Source organism: Symphalangus syndactylus, chromosome 7, assembly GCF_028878055.3.
Source record: "Symphalangus syndactylus isolate Jambi chromosome 7, NHGRI_mSymSyn1-v2.1_pri, whole genome shotgun sequence".
Classification (NCBI taxonomy): domain Eukaryota; kingdom Metazoa; phylum Chordata; class Mammalia; order Primates; family Hylobatidae; genus Symphalangus; species Symphalangus syndactylus.
Genome location: NC_072429.2, coordinates 66,068,786 through 66,090,232, shown reverse-complemented (window position 1 = coordinate 66,090,232; position 21,447 = coordinate 66,068,786). Strand labels below are relative to the sequence as shown.

Genomic DNA, 21,447 nt, shown 5'->3' with positions numbered 1-21,447 from the left:
TTACTTCATTAAAAGTCCATATAATTAATATCTTGGCTTTATTCTTTTTAGATAAATGATTTTATTCATTTGTGTAATTTTAAAAAAATAATTCAACATCAGTTATGTGCCAGACAAGGTGCTAGGACTAGTGATGAAGCAGTGTTCAAAATAGACAAGGTCTCTGTACCAAAGGGTTTACAGTTTCATTGAAGCAGTAGAAAATAAACACACACACACACACACACACACACACACACACAAATACATATTAACATATGCGGCAAATGCTTAGATGGAAAATAAACGATGTTTTGATGGATTATAAAAAGGGACCTGATTCAGTATGGAGGGATAGGTAGGTCAGTGGGAAGGGGGTTTAAATGAAGGCTTTCCATGTAATTCATATTTAAGAGGAGGACCATTAAAAGAAGTAGAATCAGAATATTGTAGGCAGGAAAGACAGCATGTAAAAAGTCCTTGGGTTGAAGAAACGCTTAAGAACTTCCAAGAATGGAGAACACTGAGGTGGCTACAACACTGAGAAAAAAGTAAGTGACTGGAGGGATAGCATTAGGAGATATACCTCATGTTAAATGACGAGTTAATGGGTGCAGCACACCAACACGGCACATGTATACATATGTAACTAACCTGCACGTTGGGCACATGTACCCTAAAACTTAATGTATAATTTAAAAAAAAAAAGAGTAGGTGACTGGAGAAGCAGAGTGCAGCCAGGAAGGACCGTACAAAAAGAATCAACCACGTTAAGAATTTTGTGCTTTATTTTAAGCTAGGAACCTATATAAGGATTATGGGTGAAGAAATGATGTAATAAGATGTGTTTTTAAACAATTTTCCCAAACATAAAGGAGCAAGAAAAATGAAAGCTGGGATATCAGTTAAGATGTGAAGCAATCCAGCCAAACTTGACTGTGGTTTGAATGGAAGTTAGTAGTAAAGATGGGAGCTATGGACAAGCTTGAGAATTTTTTGGCAGTAAAGACCAAGTCAATTTTCTTCTCAATTTGAATATAAATTTATTATATTAATATGATTTTTAATTACTTCTTTAGAGAAATTCAAAAAATGGCTTGCCAGTGAGGGAGTGGAAAGCAAATTTTTGCTGTAATTGCAGCAGTCATGTGAGTGAATCTCCAAGACACTGAATTATCACACACACGCACACACACACACAAAGGTATTCATTTATTTCTACTTAAACCGAAATATAGGAAGAGAGATACATAGAGATATATTTCTATATTCACATGAAAAGCTTTAAATGAAAATCAAATAATATTATAAGCAGCCATAATAAATTCAGGTAAAGCTTATTGCTTTAGTAAGGTTGTCAGAATATAACCATATGCTTATTAAATCCAAGGTTTCCATTATTTAAAAATTTACAAAGAGATGGTAAAACTGATTTTCATTATTTTAGTCATATTCATGGTCCCATTATACATTTAAAAAAGCAATTACTGGATTTGTTGAGGGGCTTTCTCAGCAATGAATATTAGCAATTATTTGATTTAAAGTTGAAACCCCTAAATTACTGATTATTAACACTAAGTCATACCAAGGAGTAAGTTGAGATTTTAATGTTGGACACCACTTCTAGTGACCTTGTTGAAAATCAGTTTTCTCAATATTTCTCCTCTGAAATTATGGAAATTAGATTAAATGTTCCTCAAAGACTCTCTCAGCTCTTAATTTTATGTTGATAAAACCTTCTTTAAATGAAAATGCAGATGATGGAAAGGAAATTGGCCATACTTTTACCACATTCCTTAAAAACGCTTTCTGAACACGTTCTTCTAAAATGCAATATTATATAATAAACCTTTAAAAAACAGAGCAAATGAGAGACATTTCTCTTATGTACACATTGAAATTTACGTACGGCAATTGAATTCCTCTACTGTTACTGAAGCAACTGCACGCCCATGGAGTCTCCTGGGATATTCACAGGTAGCCGCAGCCTGGGTGTGGCCCTGTTGGGCAAAGCCTTGTAAAAGCTCCCCCAGCCACATCAGATCACAGTCACAAACCAGGGCGTTGGAATCCAGACGCCTAGGCATGCAGGCAAGAAGTACAACTGTTAAAAGGGACCATTAATTTCTATGATGAATCTTTTGAGCGGTAATATTGAATTTCCCCTGATTTACCTTGTCTGTTACATTTTTGACTCCAGGATTCTATTAACCAATAAACAGATTTTAAGAATCACTTAACTCATTGCATATCTTGCACAGAGTAGACACATTTTCAAATTAACCATGTTTTTGAGAAGCCACTTTAAAACTGGAAAAGCGGTTTTCCCTTAATGTGCACTATGTCTATTATAAATAAATAATTGTGAGTTGAAATGAATCCTTATTTGTTTCAGAGAAATGTAGAATTAAAACTGTAAGTATGGCCCGGTGCAGTGGCTCACGCCTGTAATTCAAGTGCTTTGGGAGGCCTAGGCAAAAGGATCACTCGAGGCCAGGAGTTTGAGACCAGCATGGGCATTCTAGCAAGGCTCCCTCTCCAAAGATAAAAATTTTCTTTAATTTCTTTATAGTTTCAACTTTTATTCTAGATTGAGGGGGTACATATGCAGTTTGTTACCTGGGTATATTGCATAATGCTGAGGTTTGCGGTCCTGTTGATCCCATCACCAAAGTACTGAACATAGTACCCAATAGCTTTGCAACCCTCACCCCCCTCCCTCTCTTCCCTCACCAGTAGTCCCCAGTGTCTATCGTTGTCATTTTTATAACTATAAGTACCCAATATTTAGAGCCCACTTACAAGTGAGAACATATGGTGTTTGGTTTACTCTTCCTGCATTAATTCATTATTTCATTCTTTTTTATGGCTGTGTCTACAATTTTTTAGTTAGCCAAGCATGGTGGCACCCACTTGTAGTCCCAGCCACTTGGGAGGCTGAGGTGGGAGAATCACTTGAGCCCAGGAGTTGGAGGCTTCAGTGAGCTATGAAGGCACCACTGCACTCCAGCCTGGGTGACAGAGTGCCACCCTGTCCCAAAAGCAAAAACAAACAAACAAAAAAGCTGTAAGTACTGAAGTGTTCCAGTTTGCTTTGTTTATGTGTTACGGAACAAGGAAGCTGTAATGTGGTGGTGGTATTTCAATATTTTTGGATTACTCAAAAGAGTGGTAGAAGCTTTGCTGCCCAAAGGAGGCTTATAAATGTGATGTGTGATCCACGCAGCTCCCCCAGGAGGTTGGCTTTTTTCTTTTGTAAACTCCTTGGCATCAATATGGATAGGCATGTGTTCTCTGTGTTTTCCACTTGCTCTAAAGGACAGAAGCCAAGCTTTCCTTTTTTATAATGCTCAAAGTCCCAGTTAGAAGGTCCCCCTCTGGAATTGCCACATGCAGACTGTAACAGGAAGGTGATGGCTCTTTTCATTTCTTTATGGTGTTTCCTAAGATAGGCACACAAGTTACTCATTTTTGCCAAGTTATACTATACTTCACTAATTTTTCTAGCATATTTTTCCTCATGAAATAAAATAGATCACCAAAGAGATTTATGGTATATACCTCCATTCTTGCCAAAAGATATGTGGCAAGAAGGTACAGAAATGATTAATACTTTTTTTCATTTCTCCCAATGGGTTAAAAAGGGAGCTTTTGCTAAGTAGAATTCACAAGTTTGTCTACGGTGGCAGTTGGATCACACTCTATGCAAGGAAGTCTATCAATACAAGGGTAACGTGAACATATTTTACGATAGGTGTTAGATTGCTTATACCTGATTGTAAGAAGTAGTGTCCAATGTGACTGGAGGAGAATACAAAATGCCATAATTTTAATAACTTTTAATCAAAATTAGTCATGCACAAAAAGTCCTTACAAACATGAAAAAACAAACACACAAACACAAACTAAATCTAAAGATACCAATTTGCAAATAAAAAATCACTTCAGTGTATTAATTTGGAAATTTGCATCAATATCATGTTACTGGAAGAGACAAACCTGAAAGTAAAAAAATTGTGCTATTCTCTGGATTTAGAAACTAAAACATTTCCTAAAACAACTGTATACATTTTAATAAATTTAAGAAAGTTTTATTATCTGACAGTTTTGTAAAATGTTTTGTAGATACCCAATTCATAAGACTACTTTTTATAACTGTATCTAAATTTTATTATATTACCCTGAAAATGATAGCTATATTTAGTAGCTTTAAATTGCTAAAGGGAAAAGATTTGCACTTATTGAAAAGTTAGTTAACCATCTAGATATTATTTGCTTAATGTTTCCAACAAGACTTCACACTAACGTGAGAATATAAAGCCACAGCTAAAGTAGGGAATTCTGTCAGCCTTGTCAGGAGTGAGGTGTAAGTCGTAAAAGTCAACTAGCACTTGTTCAGCACAGTGCTGTTGGTTCAGTGGGCCTCGAATGTTCCTTGTCACTGACTGACTTATTGTACCAGCTACGTGGCTATAAAACAGATCTAGTTCAACAGTATTGTATTCGAAGTTCACGTTTATATTTTGAGTTTAATTTCTTGTAATTTTATCAAAAAGAACATACAAGAACTTACTCCTCTAAATATAAAGGAGTAAGTTCTCGCTTCAGCATCACCATGACATTCCTCTGAGTTGAACATAAGCAAGGATGTGAATACACATCCCCTAGGAGCATCCCGAGCATGGCAGCCTCATCATGCAGTTGCCCCATTTCCCAGAAGTCATCACTGCTTGCTCATCACCTTCCCTCAGTCATACCTTCCCTTAACATCCTCATGCTTATGTGTTTTGGTAATAACTGAGCACAGGATGTCATTTCTTTCTAATTATTATTTTCAACTTAAGATATCCATAGTGGAGATGGAAAACATGAAGAAAACAACAAAAGGATACAGATTTTCACTTGCCAGTTGAAAAACTCCTTTTATGTTTGGAAAATAATATAGTAGTAAAACTATACTTTTATATGATAATCTGAGTAATCTTTATAAATAATTTTCAAATTTATCATGAGAAAACATTTTCAAAATTTTGCCTATAATTTAGAGCCATGAATATTGAAAACCAAGAAGCAACAGAGTCAATCAATAAGAAAGATGGTTCTTACGAATCTTTATTAGACTATAGTAAATATTGAATACACTATGTTTAAAATCATTATCATTTTACTGTTCTCCATTTTGAAAGTGCTCTTACATCAAATATCATACCAAGTACAATAAATGAAAGCCCTCTGATGGTATGCAGTCAAGAATCATGGCACTAAAATAATTACTCACTTGGAATATATTCTCTGCTCAATGAAAAATTTCAAAGGAAAAAAGTGGTGCTAGGTAAATTAATCTTTTCTATTTGAAAACAGTTAACACCTCACTTGTACTTACACAATCCCGTTCACTTAAAGATCCAAAAACTCTTTTAAACAAAACAAAATCAAAAACATTTTATTGATTTTTACAGTCCACTTGTGAGGAGTGTGGTTGTCATGAGTTAGAAATGGTATGGTACAGATGGAGAACCCAGTGTCGGGTGACCCTTCAAAGTGCCACGCCCGGAATCAAGGGCAGAATTCCCGCTGGTTTCTCTGTCCTCACAAGCTATCAGTGAATGGACACTCCTCAGTTGAAAAACTTTATTGTTGAAGGTGGAATTCATTTAATAGTAGGTGTAACCCTCTATTGCTCTCCTGTATTCTGTTGTTCTCATCTAAATTGTAGCCTAAATAGCACAGGAGTTGAGGATTTGGAATAAACAGGTGCCCAGTTTCCACCCCATCTTGGACCCATCAGGATTTCATGGACCCTGAGCAGGTTGCTCTAATCATCCGTATATCAGTTTCACATAAAATAAATCCATAACATAAAGATAGTTTGTCAAAATAACAAACTAAAAAAATCATCTTAAAACATTTGGAATAAGCACAGTGCATGCATGTAAGGTGCATACTGGCACATCAATGTAAGGAAAACTCCCTTGGCCTCTTTATTGGCAGCTATTTTTGCATGTGTGTTCCAGCAATGCAGTGAATGCTGTTTCAGTAAACGTAAGAGGAGGCTAGAACAAAAAAGCTGCTACTAAGATTTAACATGAAAGAATAATAAAAAGAGATTAGAAAAAACTAAGGGATTTGGCACTTCAAGACTTTCTCTGAGTCACAGAAGGCAAGAATGACCCAGATAGAAATTTATGTAGACAAGAAACACTGCATGGGAATTATAATTGCAAATATACAAAGACAGTGACTCTAACCATAACTGATGTAACAAATCCAAAAAAAGAGAGAAAACAGACAAGTAGAAAATAATACACAATATTTCTCCCACCACAAAAATGGAACATCCTATGACCCTGTTACAAAATGTCTTGGCATTTTGCATATCCTACATAGGATTGAAAAACAAGAATAAATGGATGTGTTATTCCAAATGGCTGCTGCAGCCACTTCTGACAAGTAAGAAAACTTTGGCAAAAAACAGAGTCATCATGGATGGAAATGGAAGCCATTATCTTTAGTGAAGTAACTCAGAAACAGAAAGTCAAATACCTCATGTTTTCAAGCTTACAAGTGGGAGCTAAATAATCCATGCACACAGATGTAGGGAGTGAAATAATAGACACTGGAGACTCAAAAAAGTGGAAGGGTGGGGTGGGGGTAAGGGATGAGAAATTATCTAATGGGTGCAGTGTACACTATTAGGGTGATGGTTATACTAAAAACCCAGACTTCACCACTATGCTACATATCCATGTAACAAATCTGTACTTGTACCCCTTTACAGATAGATTAGATAGACAGATAGATATGGTCAGTTGATGACCATATCCAAGACTTTTGAGGGCTTCGATACAATCAAAGAACACCAAGAAGACTGGGAAGCAGCATTATGTGTGTCTGACATGAGAATTACCAAGAAAGTAGGAAATAAAGACTTGAAGAAAAGGATTAGGAGTGGGTGAAATGCCTCCTTGATTAAACTCAAAGATTGCAAGCATTATTTCTGGGCACAAATTGGGCCTGGATTTATTTTCCTCAGGGCTCTGATTTTTACTTAATCATAACATTCTCTTGCTCAGGGATCTGTGTCTAGGAACACAACATTAGAAGAGCAACCACAACAAAAGTGGCCTCTATATTAGGCCATTCTTGCATTGCCATAAAGAAATACCTAAGACAGGGTAATTTATAAGAAAAGAGATTTAATTGGCTCATGGTTCTGTAGGCTGTACAGGAAGCATAGTGCCAGCATTAGCTCTGGGAGAGGCCTCAGGAAGCTTTTACTCATGGCGGAAGGAGGAGCAGAAGCAGGCACTTCACATGGTGAAAGCAGGAGAAAGGGTGGAGGGTGCCACACTTTATAAATGACCAGATCTCAAGAAAACACACTCAATATTGGGAGGACAGCACCCAGCCATGAAGGATCTGCCCCCATGAACCTCCCATCATGCCCCATGACTGACATTAGGGATTACAATTGCACATGAGATTTAGAGGGGATAACATCCAAACTATATCAGCCTCTGATATGGTTTGGTGTGTCCCCACCCAAATCTCACCTTGAATTGTAAAAATCCCTACATGTCAAGGGTGGGGCCAGGTGAAGATAATCGAATCATGGCGGTGGTTTCCCCCATACTGTTTTCTTGGTAGTGAATAAGTCTCACAAGATCTGATGGTTTTATAAATGGGAGTTCCCCTGCACAGACTCTCTTGCCTGCTGCCATGTAAGACATTCCTTTGCACTTTCTTCATCTTCTGCCATGATTGTGAGGCCTCCCTATCCATGTGGAAATGTGAGTCCATTAAACCTCTTTTTCTTTATAAATTGCCCAGTCTCATGTATGTCTTTATTAGCAGTATAAGAACAGACTAATATAATATATTGGTACTGGGAGTGGGGCACTGCTATAAAGATACCCAAAAATGTGGAAGGGACTTTGGAACTAGATAACAGGAAGATGTTGGAACAGTTTAGAGGGCTCAGAAGCAGAAAGAAAAATGTTTGAAAGTTTGGAACTTCCTAGAGACTTGGAGGGCTCAGAAGACAGGGAGATGCGGGAAAGCTTTGAACTTCCTAGAGACTTGTTTAATGGCTTTGACCAAAATGCTGATAGTGCCATGGACAATAAAATCCAGACTGAGGGAGTCTCAGATGGAGATGAGGAACTTGTTGGGAACTGGAGTGAAGGTCACTCTTCCTATGCAAAGAGACTGGTGGCATTTTGCCCCTGCCCTAGAGATCTGTGGAAATTTGAACTTGAGAGAGATGATTTCAGGTATCTGGTAGTAGAAATTTCTAGTTAGCAAAGCATTCAAGAGGTGACAAGGCATAAAAAGTTTGGAAATTTGCAGCCTCATGATGCAGTAGAAAAGAAAAACCCATTTTCTGGGGAGAAATTCAAGCTGGCTGCAGAAATATGCAAAAGTCATGAGGGGCCAAAGGCTAATCACCAAGACAATGGGGAAAATGTCTCCAGGGTATGTCAGAGACCTTCACAGCAGCTCCTCCCATCACTGGTCTGGAGGCCTAGGAGGGAAAAATGGTTTCATGGACTGGGCCTAGGGCCCCCCTGATCTATGCAGTTTCTGAACACAGTGCCCTGCATCCCAGCTGTTTCAGCTCTAGCCATGACTAAAAGGGGTCAACATACTTCTGAGGCCATTGCTTCAGAAGGTGCAAGTCCAAAGCCTTAGCAGCTTACATGTGGTGTTGGGCCTGTGGGTGCACAGAAGTCAGGAATTGAGGTTTGGGAACCTCCACCTAGATTTTAGAGAATGTATAGAAATGCCTGAATGTCCAGGCAGAAGTTTGCTGCAGGGGTGGGGCCCTCATGGAGAACCTCTGCCAGGGCAGTGTGGAAGGGAAATGTGGGGTTGGAGCCCCCACACAGAGTCCCTACTGGGACACTCCCTGCCTAGTGGAGCTGTGAGAAGAAGGCCAATGTCCTCCAGACCCCAGAATGGTAGATTCACTGACAGCTTATACTGTGCACCTGGAAAAGCTGCATATACTCAACACACCGCATGAAAGAAACCAGGAGGGAAGCTGTGCCCTGCAAAGCCACAGGAGCAGAGCTGCCCAAGACCATGGGAGCCCACCTCTTCCATCAATGTGACCTGGTTGTGAGACATGGAGTCAAAGGAGATCATTTTGGAGATTTAAGATTTGACTGCCCCACTGGATTTTGGACTTGCATGGGACCTGTAGCCCCTTCATTCTGGCTAATTTCTGCCATTTGGAGTGACTGTATTTACCCAACAGCTGTACCCCCATTGTATCTAGGAAGTAACTAACTTGCTTTTGATTTTACAGGCTGATAGGCAGAAGGGACTTGCCTTGTCTCAGAAGAAACTTGGACTGTGGACTTTTGAGTTAATGCTGAAATGAGCTAAGACTTTGGGGGACTGTTGGGAAGGCATGATTTGTTTTCAAATGTGAGGATATGAGATTTGGGAGGGGCTGAGGTGGAATGATATGGTTTGTCTGTGTCCCCACCCAAATCTCATCTTGAATTGTGATAATCCCCATGTGTCAAGGGTACTAAACCATAGGGGCAGTTTCCCTCATATTGTTCTCATGGTAGTGAATAAGTCTCATGAGATCTGATGGTTTTATAAATGGGAGTTCCCTGCACAGGCTCTCTTGCCTGCCACCATGTAAGACATTCCTTTGCTCTCTCTTTATCTTCTGCCATGATTGTGAGGCTTTGCCAGCCATGAGGAACTGTGAGTCCATTAAACCTCTTTTTCTTTATAAACTACCCAGTCATGGATATGTCTTTATTAGCAGCATGAGAACAGACTAATACAGCCTCCAAGGCCCATGATGGATACACCTGTGTGAGTTTTCCACTATGTGCTCTCTGACTGACATCTGGGAAGCAGGCATCTATCCTTTTCTGATAACTGGAACTTATACTTGTGTTTGGGGTTGAGGATTAGTTGGGGGGGGCGGTAAACACAAAATAAAGACATCAACAGTGTAGAAGGCTACACACAGATGGGAGTGAAGAGACAGCTGGAATGAAGGAGGGTGGAGACACAGGTGGAAAAAGTGATGGACATCAGCCCACGGACCACAGCAGGAAAGCTATGGAGAACACAGACCTTGCAAGCATGGGGATTTTTGTTTTGTTTTGCTTAATGTAGGAGGAAATGAGTAGGAAGACAACTCTGTACAACAATGGAAAACTGAAGCCTGGCCTGAGGAGTCAGACTTTCTTTGGAACTTCTCACATCTCTTATCTCATAAAAAAGTTAAAAGAAAAAGAAGTCTTGGGAGTCTTTAGATTTAGCCAGCAAGGATATTACAGAGAAACGAGGAAACTTCTATTTTCAATACTCCTTTTAAATATCACTTCTAAGAGAATACATGAAAGTTCAGAAGACTATCTGGGTTCTCTATCGCTCTGCAGTTAACAAAACCATTTTCTCCCTAACATGCTAGAATTGCAATGTCTTTCACAGGAAAAGCAGGAGAGGGCAACCAACTATTGTTTGGGATTGATTTTGGAGGAAATTATAAGGTTTTTGTGTTAATGCACTTGCTTTCACTTACAATCTTTTTAATGAATCCAGATTAGAAAAGCTCCCAGCCGGAATTTTAGATAATTTGTTGTTATGCAAAAATCTGAAAAAGAAAAGATAAACTTTAATCACCATACAATAATAATGAGTTTGACAAACAAAACCTTTATTTCACCTAACTGTGAATCCAATACCTTTTTTGAAATATTTCAGTGAAAAAGGGCAAACAGAAGTCAGAGTGTCATTTATACAACCATCTGTTTTAAAGATTTACATATCTCTATCTACCACTACTATATGGGTATTTTTTCACATCTGTGTACTTTTGATTTTGTAGTTTACTTAGTTAGAGATTACAAACGCTAAAGAGAAATACATAAAAATAAATATTTAAGTATGAGGAAATCAAAGTAAATAGTCAGTGTATTCATTATCAGCAGGCAATGTATACATATATCAAATCAGCATGATGTACACCTTGAATGCATACAATTTTTATTTGTGAACTAAATATTTTAAATTTAAAAATAATGGCACAGGCCAGGCATGGTGGCTCATGCCTGTAATCCCAGCACTTTGGGAGGCCAAGCTGGGCGGATGACTTGAGGCCAGGAGTTCAAGACCAGCCTGGCCAACATGGTGAAACCCTGTCTCTACCAAAAATACAAAAAATTAACCAGGCATGGTGGCAGGTGCCTGTAGTTCCAGCTACTCCAGAGGCTGAGGCATGAGAATTGCTTGAACTGGGGAGGTGGAGGTTTTAGTGAGCCGAGATTGTACCCCTGCACTCCAGCCTGGGTGACAGAGCAAGACTCTGTCTTGAAAAAAAAAAAAAAAGGCACAGCAATATATGACAACAGATGCCTACAGACGTAGCATGAGTAACTGCTGTAATCCTGCAAATGTGGGATCACATGGAGATGTGCAAGCTCTGCCTGTCGCTTACTGGCCAGCACAGTTTTGCTGATCCAGAGTCCTGTTGGGTGCTGCTATGGTTACTGCTCAGCCAGCCATTTCTACATGTCCGGGGCTGGATCACAGAGAGGTGCACTTATGAGGTCGTGCCCCATGCCAGGTGATGGAGGGTGGTGGGAGAAGGAGAAAATCCAGGCCTCAGTACTTCTCCCTCTCCCTCCACCCGAGCAGTCTTGCACTGGCTTTGGCTCCCTCCATGCTGCCTTGGCTATACCCATTCCCCTCATTATGACCAGAGAAATTATGACCAAGAAAAGCACCAGCCAGGGACCGTCTAGTCACCAGGACTACTGAATACATATTCGGCAAAGAGCCCATGTGTGAACAGAGAAAACACGATGGTCTCTGCAATATAGAGAAAAGATGGAGACCCGTTTTCTTAAGACTCAAGGATATGAGCATAAATAATCAATTTATATCTTAAACTTAACAATTAGCTACATCCAGCCACTTTATGAGCTGTACTTCATGACTAGTATCTCTGTCACAAAATTAAATAAAATCATGGGCCATATTTTCTTATCAGTGTCTTGGCTTTATGTTTTTGGCTTTATTTTAACTGTATTAAGTGTTAAGGTCAGGGGGAGTGAACTGGGCCAAGCTAGTTCTACTATTTTGGGAACTTGAATTTCACTGATGCACATCTGAGAAGATAAAAAGTTTTCCTGATCTTTCCTATTTTGATTCCCTGTGCTTATCTTTACCAGGCCCATCTAATTCACCCAACTCAGAAGCAGTGGCTAGAGAAGAAATGATGACATGAAGATGGATATTGACAAAGACTCTCTTCTTGACCAAACTCTACTCAGGTTCTCCTGAGCTCTTTTCCAACTAGACCTGACTTTTGGATTTCCATGTCCATCTCTACATTGTCCAATTTTAGCAAGAACCCTGCTGCTAAGTTTAACCAGCACCTCCCACCCCTTGATACCTGAAATTCCTCATCCCCATCATTTCCCGGGTGATATTTGATCATCACCAAGATCATCACCCTATCCTGTTAAATAGGGTCAGCCTGAGCCTTTCTCCTAGTGTTTCCTCTAATTATCCATCCATTGAGTCCACCCTGCTCCTGGGCTATCAACTCCCACTTGCTCGTGGCATATTTGGAGTTCAGCCCAATCTTTCTCCCCCAGTGCAAAACTCCATTGCACTGGTCCCCATACCTATCACCATGGTCCCCCTTGAATAATACCTTTCTTGCCATGCTTTAACAAGTATTGTTGAATAACCTTTTCTTCAACAGTGTGCAAACGGATGACACAGTAATTCTCATTCTCTACCACAAGCCCTAGCCGTATGCCATTTCCTTATCTTGGGGAACACTGGAACAGAGTTTCATGATGGAGAAACAGCTTATAGTAGATTGCACTGAACCTCGGGAAAAGCCAAATTACCAGGACAATTTACGCCTGCTTTATTTTTGCTAGGTAAAATGAAAGCTTTCTTCATTATTTTATAAGTGGTGCAGTTCTGCAAGATAACAACAGTAGAAAGACTGTTGTTCTTTCTTTAAACGTACTTTAGAGGCTGAAAATTGCATCCATGATTGAATATTGAAAGATATTATCTATTTTCCAAGCCAAGCAGACCAGAATTAATTGCTTAACAGGCAACACAAATCAAAAGAAAAGTAAAACATTTCCATCATCACAGATTTTGAAGCAAGGTATGTAAATATTGAAAAATCATTCTTGAATTTTTTTCTTAATTTTGTACAAATGGTAACAAAATATCCAAATTAATGATATTTTACATCAGTTTATATCAAACATGTTATATGATTCCCAAATCAGATATTACTGCTACTTGATATTTCTGTAACAACTTGCTTTCAAGCAGATTAATCTAAGTCTCAGTCCCTTTATGTATAAAGGAAAAATTATGATAATAATAATTGTCATTGTTTATCTCCTAGAATACTATCCCAATAGTATTCAGTAAATTAAAACAGTAGTACTGTTCCAGCAGTACTGATTTGCATGGGGTGCAAAAATGTATGCTTGTAGTTTCCTTTTTTTCTTTCTTCTTTCCAATTTTCCTGAAATTAATCTTCAAAACAGTTCTGCAATGTATTTGTTGATTTCTGCTTGTAGATGACTTTGATTGCTTTACTCCCAACAAGAAGCTAAAAAGCACTTCTTCCTATGTTAAAAAGTTCATATATATATATATATATATATATATATATATATATTTGTTTGTTTGTTTTTTTAGACGGAGTCTCACTCTTGCCAGACTGCAGTACAGTGGCACAATCTTGGCTCACTGAAACCTCCGCCTCCTGGGTTCAAGCAATTCTCCTGCCTCAGCCTCCCAAGTAGCTACAGGCGCACGCCACCATGCCCAGCTAATTTTTTGTATTTTTGTAGAGACGGGGTTTCACCATGTTGGCCAGAATGGCCTCCATCTCTTGACCTCATGATTGGCCCGCTCCAGCTTCCCAAAGTGCTGGGATTACAGGCACAGGCGGGAGCCACTGCACCTGGCTGGAAAGTTTATATAATTATTTGCTGCTGCTGTCTTCTGTCAAAGATGCTTGCTCAAAAAAATGATATTTGAGCAGTATCTACTTTTATACAAAGTTTATACAGAGTTTATACAAAGACTTGTCTCCTTTCTGTGACAGAAACATGCGTATTATCCAAAAAAGTTAAGTCATGAATGAGCATTTTCCTCATAAATGTTCTAAGAAAGTAAATCTTCTGCCTAAGGTTTAGGTTAATGTTTCAAGATGTATCCCTTGAAAATCCAGGAGACTTTTGAGAAGTAGAGTAAAAGTAATATTCAGCTCCTACTCCTTGAGAAAACTTTGTGAAATGGCCTCAGCTTTAGTGAGGTGCATACCAGATAGAGAAAACGTTGTGTAGTCTGGTCGACTCCGTGTACTTTAATATCAGCCATAAATTTTTAGCCAAAAAGTCCAAATTCTGTAATGCTTGACATACTTTAACGAAAGCACTACTTCAATTTTCTGCCTGAGCACCAAGCTCTAAAGTGACTTGAACATTTTAAACCACATGGCTCCACTAAATGTGCTTGGATTCTTTTGCTTGGTAACATAGTAGTAAGAAGTTGATTGTGTTTGAAGATAAGACTTATCTTTTGGAGAAAACCTAACTTGGTAAAGTGAAGATTTTCAAATCAATCCTTCTTTTAATAGAAAAGAGGAAGATGCAGGACTTTCTTGATTGTATTGAGATCATGACTGCATTGAAAAGAATATTCCTACCCAGGTGTTAGAGGTTAGTGCTTATGAATGTAACACAAAGGGGCTTTTGTCAAATCATAACAATAAAGAACCATTCTAGGCATTGTGCTGCTCCTGCTGAATGCACATTACTCGACTATGTGCAGTCTGCAGATAAAGTCATGGTAAATTTGCTTGAATTTAGAAATGCCTTAATAGGATAATTTTAGCAATAAAAATATTATTTCAGCAAACAAATTTCAAAGTTATGGGGAAAAGAATTTTAGTCCAAAATAGTGAAGTAGATATGCAAATCTTCCTCAATCTCTTTTGAGTCTCCACTGAAATAATTACCAGGATGCTTACTAAGAACAAATATATCCATATTCACCAAGAAGGCAGAATGTGGAAGGTCACGGACAGATAAGAGTATTCAGCAAATTCTGGAAAAATAAAATACATGAGAAAGTGTTGACAGATGAAATAGGAGAGAAAGCTGCAGCCCAGAGAATCCTATGAGGCAGGAGCAATCTGACTGTGTGTCGCCCAGAGGCCCCAAACAGTTAAGGCAGGGGCAGAGTAGGGAGAAGTGAGATTGTAAACAAGGGTTCACAGAGACCTGGATGGAGAAACACAATAATTAGTAGCCACCATCCATACAGAACACCAACAGCTAAGAGGAAAATGTTATTGACATAGTGATAGATGAGATAGACATAGAAATAGAGATTTTTTTCCAAAGAAATTGAACAAATTGAAAGAAGAAAAGTAACGGAATTTTTGTGGAGCTGAAACTGAAGAGAAAAAGCCTTCCTCATTCTGGAATTTTAGGAAGATAAATCTGCATTTTACATCCAATTGTTCAAACTAAAATTTACACCAAAGGAGAAATTTTGTAAGAAAATAAACTTATCTAAAGGATAGCAGGTGAAACTCACACTACCAATTGAAATGCTACTAATTTCAAATATCAATAGACAATGAAGAATCACAAGGCATGGGAGGTTAATTAGGAATATGAAAAAGAAAGACCAAGATTTTAAAAAAGGAAAACAATGCCAGAAGAAACAGGGAAATTCTAAGAACTAGAGAAAAAAAGTAAGAAAGCATTACAATTATTACATGTACTCAGAGACTTCAATATATATCATACTTATAAAACAAGGATAAGTTTCTATAGAAGATAAATAGGAAACAAGAAAGATCTCTAGGAATTAAACTCTGATTAAAAAATGTTTTTATGTAGTAAATGTTAAAAATTAAGTAAAACATACCAGGTTAGGAATTAAAATGACAAAATAACAGATATTATAAAACAAAAGATAAAAAATATAGAGATCCAGATGATCTAATATTCAATTAAGGTATCTCTAGAAGAGAAGACAGAAAGGATAAAGGGAAACATAGTTAAATAAATCATTAAAGAGAATCTTTCAAAATTGTGGATGGATTTGTCTTTACATTGAAAACTCCAATAACTGAAAAGTCTCATTCCTTGATGTAAATTTATAAGATCTTATTTTTACTTTAACTATATATTTATTTAAAGACAGGGTCTCACCCTTCACTCAGGATGGAGTACAGTGGCACAATCATGGTTCATTGCAGCCTCAACCTCCTAGGCTCAAGCAGTCCTCCTGCCTCACCCTCCCAAGTAGCTGAAACTACAGGTGCCTGTCATCATGCTCAGCTAATTTATTTTTATTTTTATTTTTTGTAGAGATTGGGTTTTGCTATGTTGCCCAGGCTAGTCTGGAACTCCTGGGCTCAAGCAATCCTCCCACCTCAGCCCCTCAAAGTGCAGGCCATTACATTTGGCCTGTAAGATTTTTTAAAAAAAAGAATAATCATAAAATTTTAAACCTCTCTGTGAAAATAAAATTGATTTCCTATAAAATAGAATCATAATAGGCTAGAAGAAATAGAATGGACTCTTCAAAGATCAAGGGAAACTTCTTGAACTTATAATTTTATAACAGATGACCTATCAACTAATTATGAGGAAATAATACATACAATTTCAGGCATTCAAGGATTATCAAAACTGTCTCCCTTAAGCCTCTTCATAGTAAATTCTTCAACATGTATTCCAGCAGAACAAAGAAGTAACACAAGAAAAAGGAAGAATGGAGACCAGAAACCTTGGACTTCACTCAAGCAATTAGTGAAGGAAAATCCCAGGTTGATGGCAGATGACACTAATCCTAATGAAAAGCCAGTTCAAATTAGAAGACAGGGGTCTTTGGTGTAAAAGAGAAATGACATGGTTTATATAATTTGATTGTATAAAAAATGTGAAGATATTGCAAATACACATAATGCATTTAGAATGTCCAGGAAAAGCAAAAAATATATATGAAAATAACAGTTCAAATATGAACCAAAGACATGACATTATTTTAAATAATTTAAATCACACAAGAAAATTGCCCTAGATAATTATTTTTGAAGTGGCCAGATTCATATTTACACATAGAGAAAGAAAGAAAATCTGAGCATGTTTCCTGATCCTACAATAATTTAGTTAAAATGATATATACTTTTAATTGTTCAAGGTAATTTATGGTCAACAGCAAGAAATTTCATTGTAGTTGTAGGATAAACATATTGAATATCTGGGTAATATAAAGATAATAACATAGCTAACAGAGTGAAGATGTAAAAGGGGAAGAAAATGCAAGTAAGTATGGGATTGGGTAGTAGTTTCAAAACTTTAAATAAAGAAGGCTATCAAAATTAATGCAACAAGAATTAGAAGGTCAATTACATACCAATGAATGGACTAAATATGTGAATGTATATATATATATTTAGTGGACTTTCTTTATGAGTCATATATATATATATATATACACATATAGTTCACTCATCAGTATGTAATTGATCTTCTATGTGTGTGTGTGTGTGTGTGTGTGTATCACACATGGATAGCATAAGCAAGATAAATCCTCATCTTCAGAGTGAAAATTGATATCTTCTACAGTAGAAAATGAAAGAAATAAAAATCTATTACCCAGCTGTGATGGTTAATACTGAGTGTTAATTTGATTGGATTGAAGGCTGCAAAATATTGATCCTTGGTGTGCTTGTGAGGGTGTTGCCAAAGGAGATTAACATTTGAGTCAGTGAACTGGGAAAGGCAGACCCACCCTTAATCTGAGTAGGCACCATCTAATCAGCTGCCAGCGTGGCCAGAATAAAAAGCAGACAGAAGAACATAAAAAGACTAGGCTGGCTTAGCCTCCCAGACTACATCTTTCTACTGAGCTACATTCTTCTTGCCCTCAAACATCAGACTCCAAATTCTTCAGGTCTGGGACTTGAACTGGCTTCCTTGCTCCTCAGCTTGCAGATGGTCTATTGTGGGACCTTGTGATAATGTAAGTTAACACTCCTTAATAAACTCCTTTTTATATACATCTATCTATCCCATTAGTTCTGTCCCTCTAGAGAGCCCTAATAACACTAGACAATTATGATGGCAACAACCAAAGAATATAAAAGAGAAATACCTAAAAGAAGCTGCCTCTGGAGAGAGGGTCCAAGCTTGAGTTTTCCTTCAGGAGCGCTATTGTATGATATGATTTGATATCACATGTCTGTACTACAAGGTTAAAATAGATGCAAATATATTTAGACAATAGGAAAGAAACCAGAAGCTAAAACTTTTTTAGTTAGTCCATTCCCTGCCTTCCAAACCCATTCATGGATCCCAAGCTAAGAAGTCCCTTCTATAAAGGCAAGTCCCAGCACCACTGCCATGGGCCTGCCTGCCAGGGCTTCCACACCTCCCCAGGCAGCAGCACTCTCCCCTTCCCATCTTCACAGTTTTCAGGGCTGCTGTTGGTGAGGATTTGAGTCTTGGTGGTTTATTGGCTACCCAACAAAAATACAAGGCTTGGTGGTTTATTGCTACACCACAGGAACACAAGGTTAACAATGTGACAAAAAAATTTCCACCAAATTAAAGTTGGTGTTCCAGGTGTTTTGAAGTTATTAACCATTGTGATGCTAAATCTTGAACAATCCATCTGTCTTTCACCAGGGCTGTCCTGCACAGGGCTGGCTCCCTGCTCACACAGGTTAGAGCAGAAAAGGAGTAGTATAACACACGTTCCTACCTCGTTTGCTATTCATGATCACATGCCTCCAGCACAAAGCAAACAAAAGCAAACCATGTGATTTTATGCCTTGCAACTGTTACACTTCTATAGGCAAATGAGGTTGCAGTAACTGCATAAGAAAGTGATTGACTGGCTCTTCTTAGCCTTTAATTTTACTGATCTATTTTGTATATTAATTAAGGGCATCCTTTTTTAAACATAAATTTTTAATTCAAATTTTCTTTTAGGGAAAACATTTTTCTGCTTAAGGTCAGCTATGTAATTCTGCATTTTCTTTATTTTCAGAGAGAAATAGCATATCATCAGCTAGATACAATAAATTTATTGGGGTGGAGCCAAGATGGCCGAATAGGAACAGCTCCAGTCTACAGTTCCCAGCGTGAGCGATGCAGAAGATGGGTGATTTCTGCATTTCCAACTGAGGTACCGGGTGCATCTCACTGGGGAGTGTCGGAAAGTGGGTGCAGGACAGTGGGTGCAGTGCACTGAGCATGAGCCGAAGCTGGGCAAGGCATCACCTCACCCGGGAAGCGCAAGGGGTCAGGGAATTCCCTTTCCTAGTCAAAGAAAGGGGTGACAGATGGCACCTGGAAAATCGGGTCACTCCCACCCTAATAGTGGGCTTTTCCAATGGTCTTAGCAAATGGCACACCAGGAGATTGTATCCCGCACCTGGCTCAGAGGGTCCTACGCCCACAGAGCCTCTCTCATTGCTAGCACAGTAGTCTCAGATCAAACTGCAAGGCAGTAGCGAGGCTTGGGGAGGGGCGCCTGCCATTGCCAAGGCTTGAGTAGGTAAACAAAGCAGCCGGGAAGCTCAAACTGGGTGGAGCCCACCACAGCTCAAGGAGGCCTGCCTGCCTCTGTAGACTCCATCTCTGGGGGCAGGACACAGACAAACAAAAGGCAGCAGAATCCTCTGCAGACTTAAATGTCCCTGTCTGACAGCTTTGAAGAGAGTAGTGGTTCTCCCAGCACCCAGCTGGAGATCTGAGAACGGACAGACTGCCTCCTCAAGTGGGTCCCTGACCCCTGAGTAGCCTAACTGGGAGGCATCCCCCAGTAGGGGCAGACTGACACCTCACACGGCCGGGTACTCCTCTGAGACAAAACTTCCAGAGGAACAATCAGGCAGCAACATTTGCTGCTCACCAATATCCACTGTTCTGCAGCCTGAGCTGCTGATACCCAGGCAAACAGGGTCTGGAGTGGACCTCCAGAGAAAACTCCAACAGACCTGCAGCTGAGGGTCCTAACTGTTAGAAGGAAAACTAACAAACAGAAAGGACATCTACACCAAAACCCCATCTGTACCTCACCATCATCAAAGACCAAGGGTAGATAAAACCACAAAGATGGGGAAAAAACAGAGCAGAAAAACTGGAAACTCTAAAAATCAGAGCACCTCTCCTCCTCCAAAGGAACGCAACTCCTCACCAGCAACAGAACAAAGCTGGACGGAGAATGACTTTTGACGAGTTGAGAGAAGAAGGCTTCAGATAATCAAACTACCCCGAGCTAAAGGAGGAAGTTCAAACCCATGGCAAAGAAGTTGAAAACCTTGAAAAAAAGTTAGATGAATGGCTAACTAGAATAACCAATGCAGAGAAGTCCTTAAAGGACCTGATGGAGCTGAAAACCAAGGCATGAGAACTACGTGACGAATGCACAAGCCTCAGTAGCCGATTGGATCAACTGGAAGAAAGGGTATCAGTGATGGAAGATCAAATGAATGAAATGAAGTGAGAAGAGAAGTTTAGAGAAAAAAGAATAAAAACAAATGAATAAAGCCTCCAAGAAATACGGGACTATGTGAAAAGACCAAATCTACATCTGATTGGTATACCTGAAACTGATGGGGAGAATGGAACCAAGTTGGAAAACAGTCTACAGGATATTATCCAGGAGAACTTCCCCAATCTAGCAAGGCAGGCCAACATGCAAATTCAGGAAATACAGAGAACGCCACAAAAATACTGCTCGAGAAGAGCAACTCCAGGATACATAATTGTCAGATTCACCAAAGTTGAAATGAAGGAAAATTGTTAAGGGCAGCCAGAGAGAAAGGTCAGGTTATCCACAAAGGGAAGCCCATCAGACTAACAGCTGAAATTCTACAAGCCAGAAGAGAGTGGGGGCCAATATTCAACATTCTTAAAGAAAAGAATTTTCAAGCCAGAATTTCATATCCAGCGAAACTAAGCTTCATAAATGAAGGAGAAATAAAATACTTTAAAGACAAGCAAATGCTGAGAGATTTTGTCACCACCAGGCCTGCCTTAAAAGAGCTCCTGAAGGAAGCACTAAACATGGAAGGGAACAACTGGTACCATCCACTGCAAAAACATGCCAAATTGTAAAGACCATCAAGGCTAGGAAGAAACTGCATCAACTAATGAGCAAAATAACCAGCTAACATCATAATGACAGGATCAAATTCACACATACCAATAGTCACCTTAAATGTAAATGGGATAAATGCTACAATTAAAAGATACAGACTGGCAAATTGGATAAAGAGCCAAAACCCATCAGTGTGCTGTATTCAGGAAACCCATCTCATGTGCAGAGACACACATAGGCTCAAAATAAAGGGATGGAGGAAGATCTACCAAGCAAATGGAAAACAAAAAAAGGCAGGGGTTGCAATCGTAG

At 38.8% G+C, this 21,447-nt stretch overlaps 1 protein-coding gene across 9 annotated transcripts in view; it reads right to left on the bottom strand.

Moving 5' to 3' along the window:
- Positions 1-21,447, bottom strand: part of PXDNL (peroxidasin like) — a 479,632-nt gene that overhangs the window by 150,740 nt on the left and 307,445 nt on the right. For all 9 annotated transcript variants that reach the window (XR_008658991.1, XM_055286430.2, XM_055286431.2 and 6 more), the window contains 2 exons: positions 10,535-10,606; positions 1,889-2,058 (listed from right to left, as the gene is read on the bottom strand). Coding sequence is in view for 8 of the 9 variants with exons in the window: in XM_055286430.2 (XP_055142405.1) it covers positions 1,889-2,058; positions 10,535-10,606 (242 nt within the window). In the remaining variant the exon portion in view is untranslated. The remainder of the gene's footprint in view (positions 1-1,888; positions 2,059-10,534; positions 10,607-21,447) is intronic.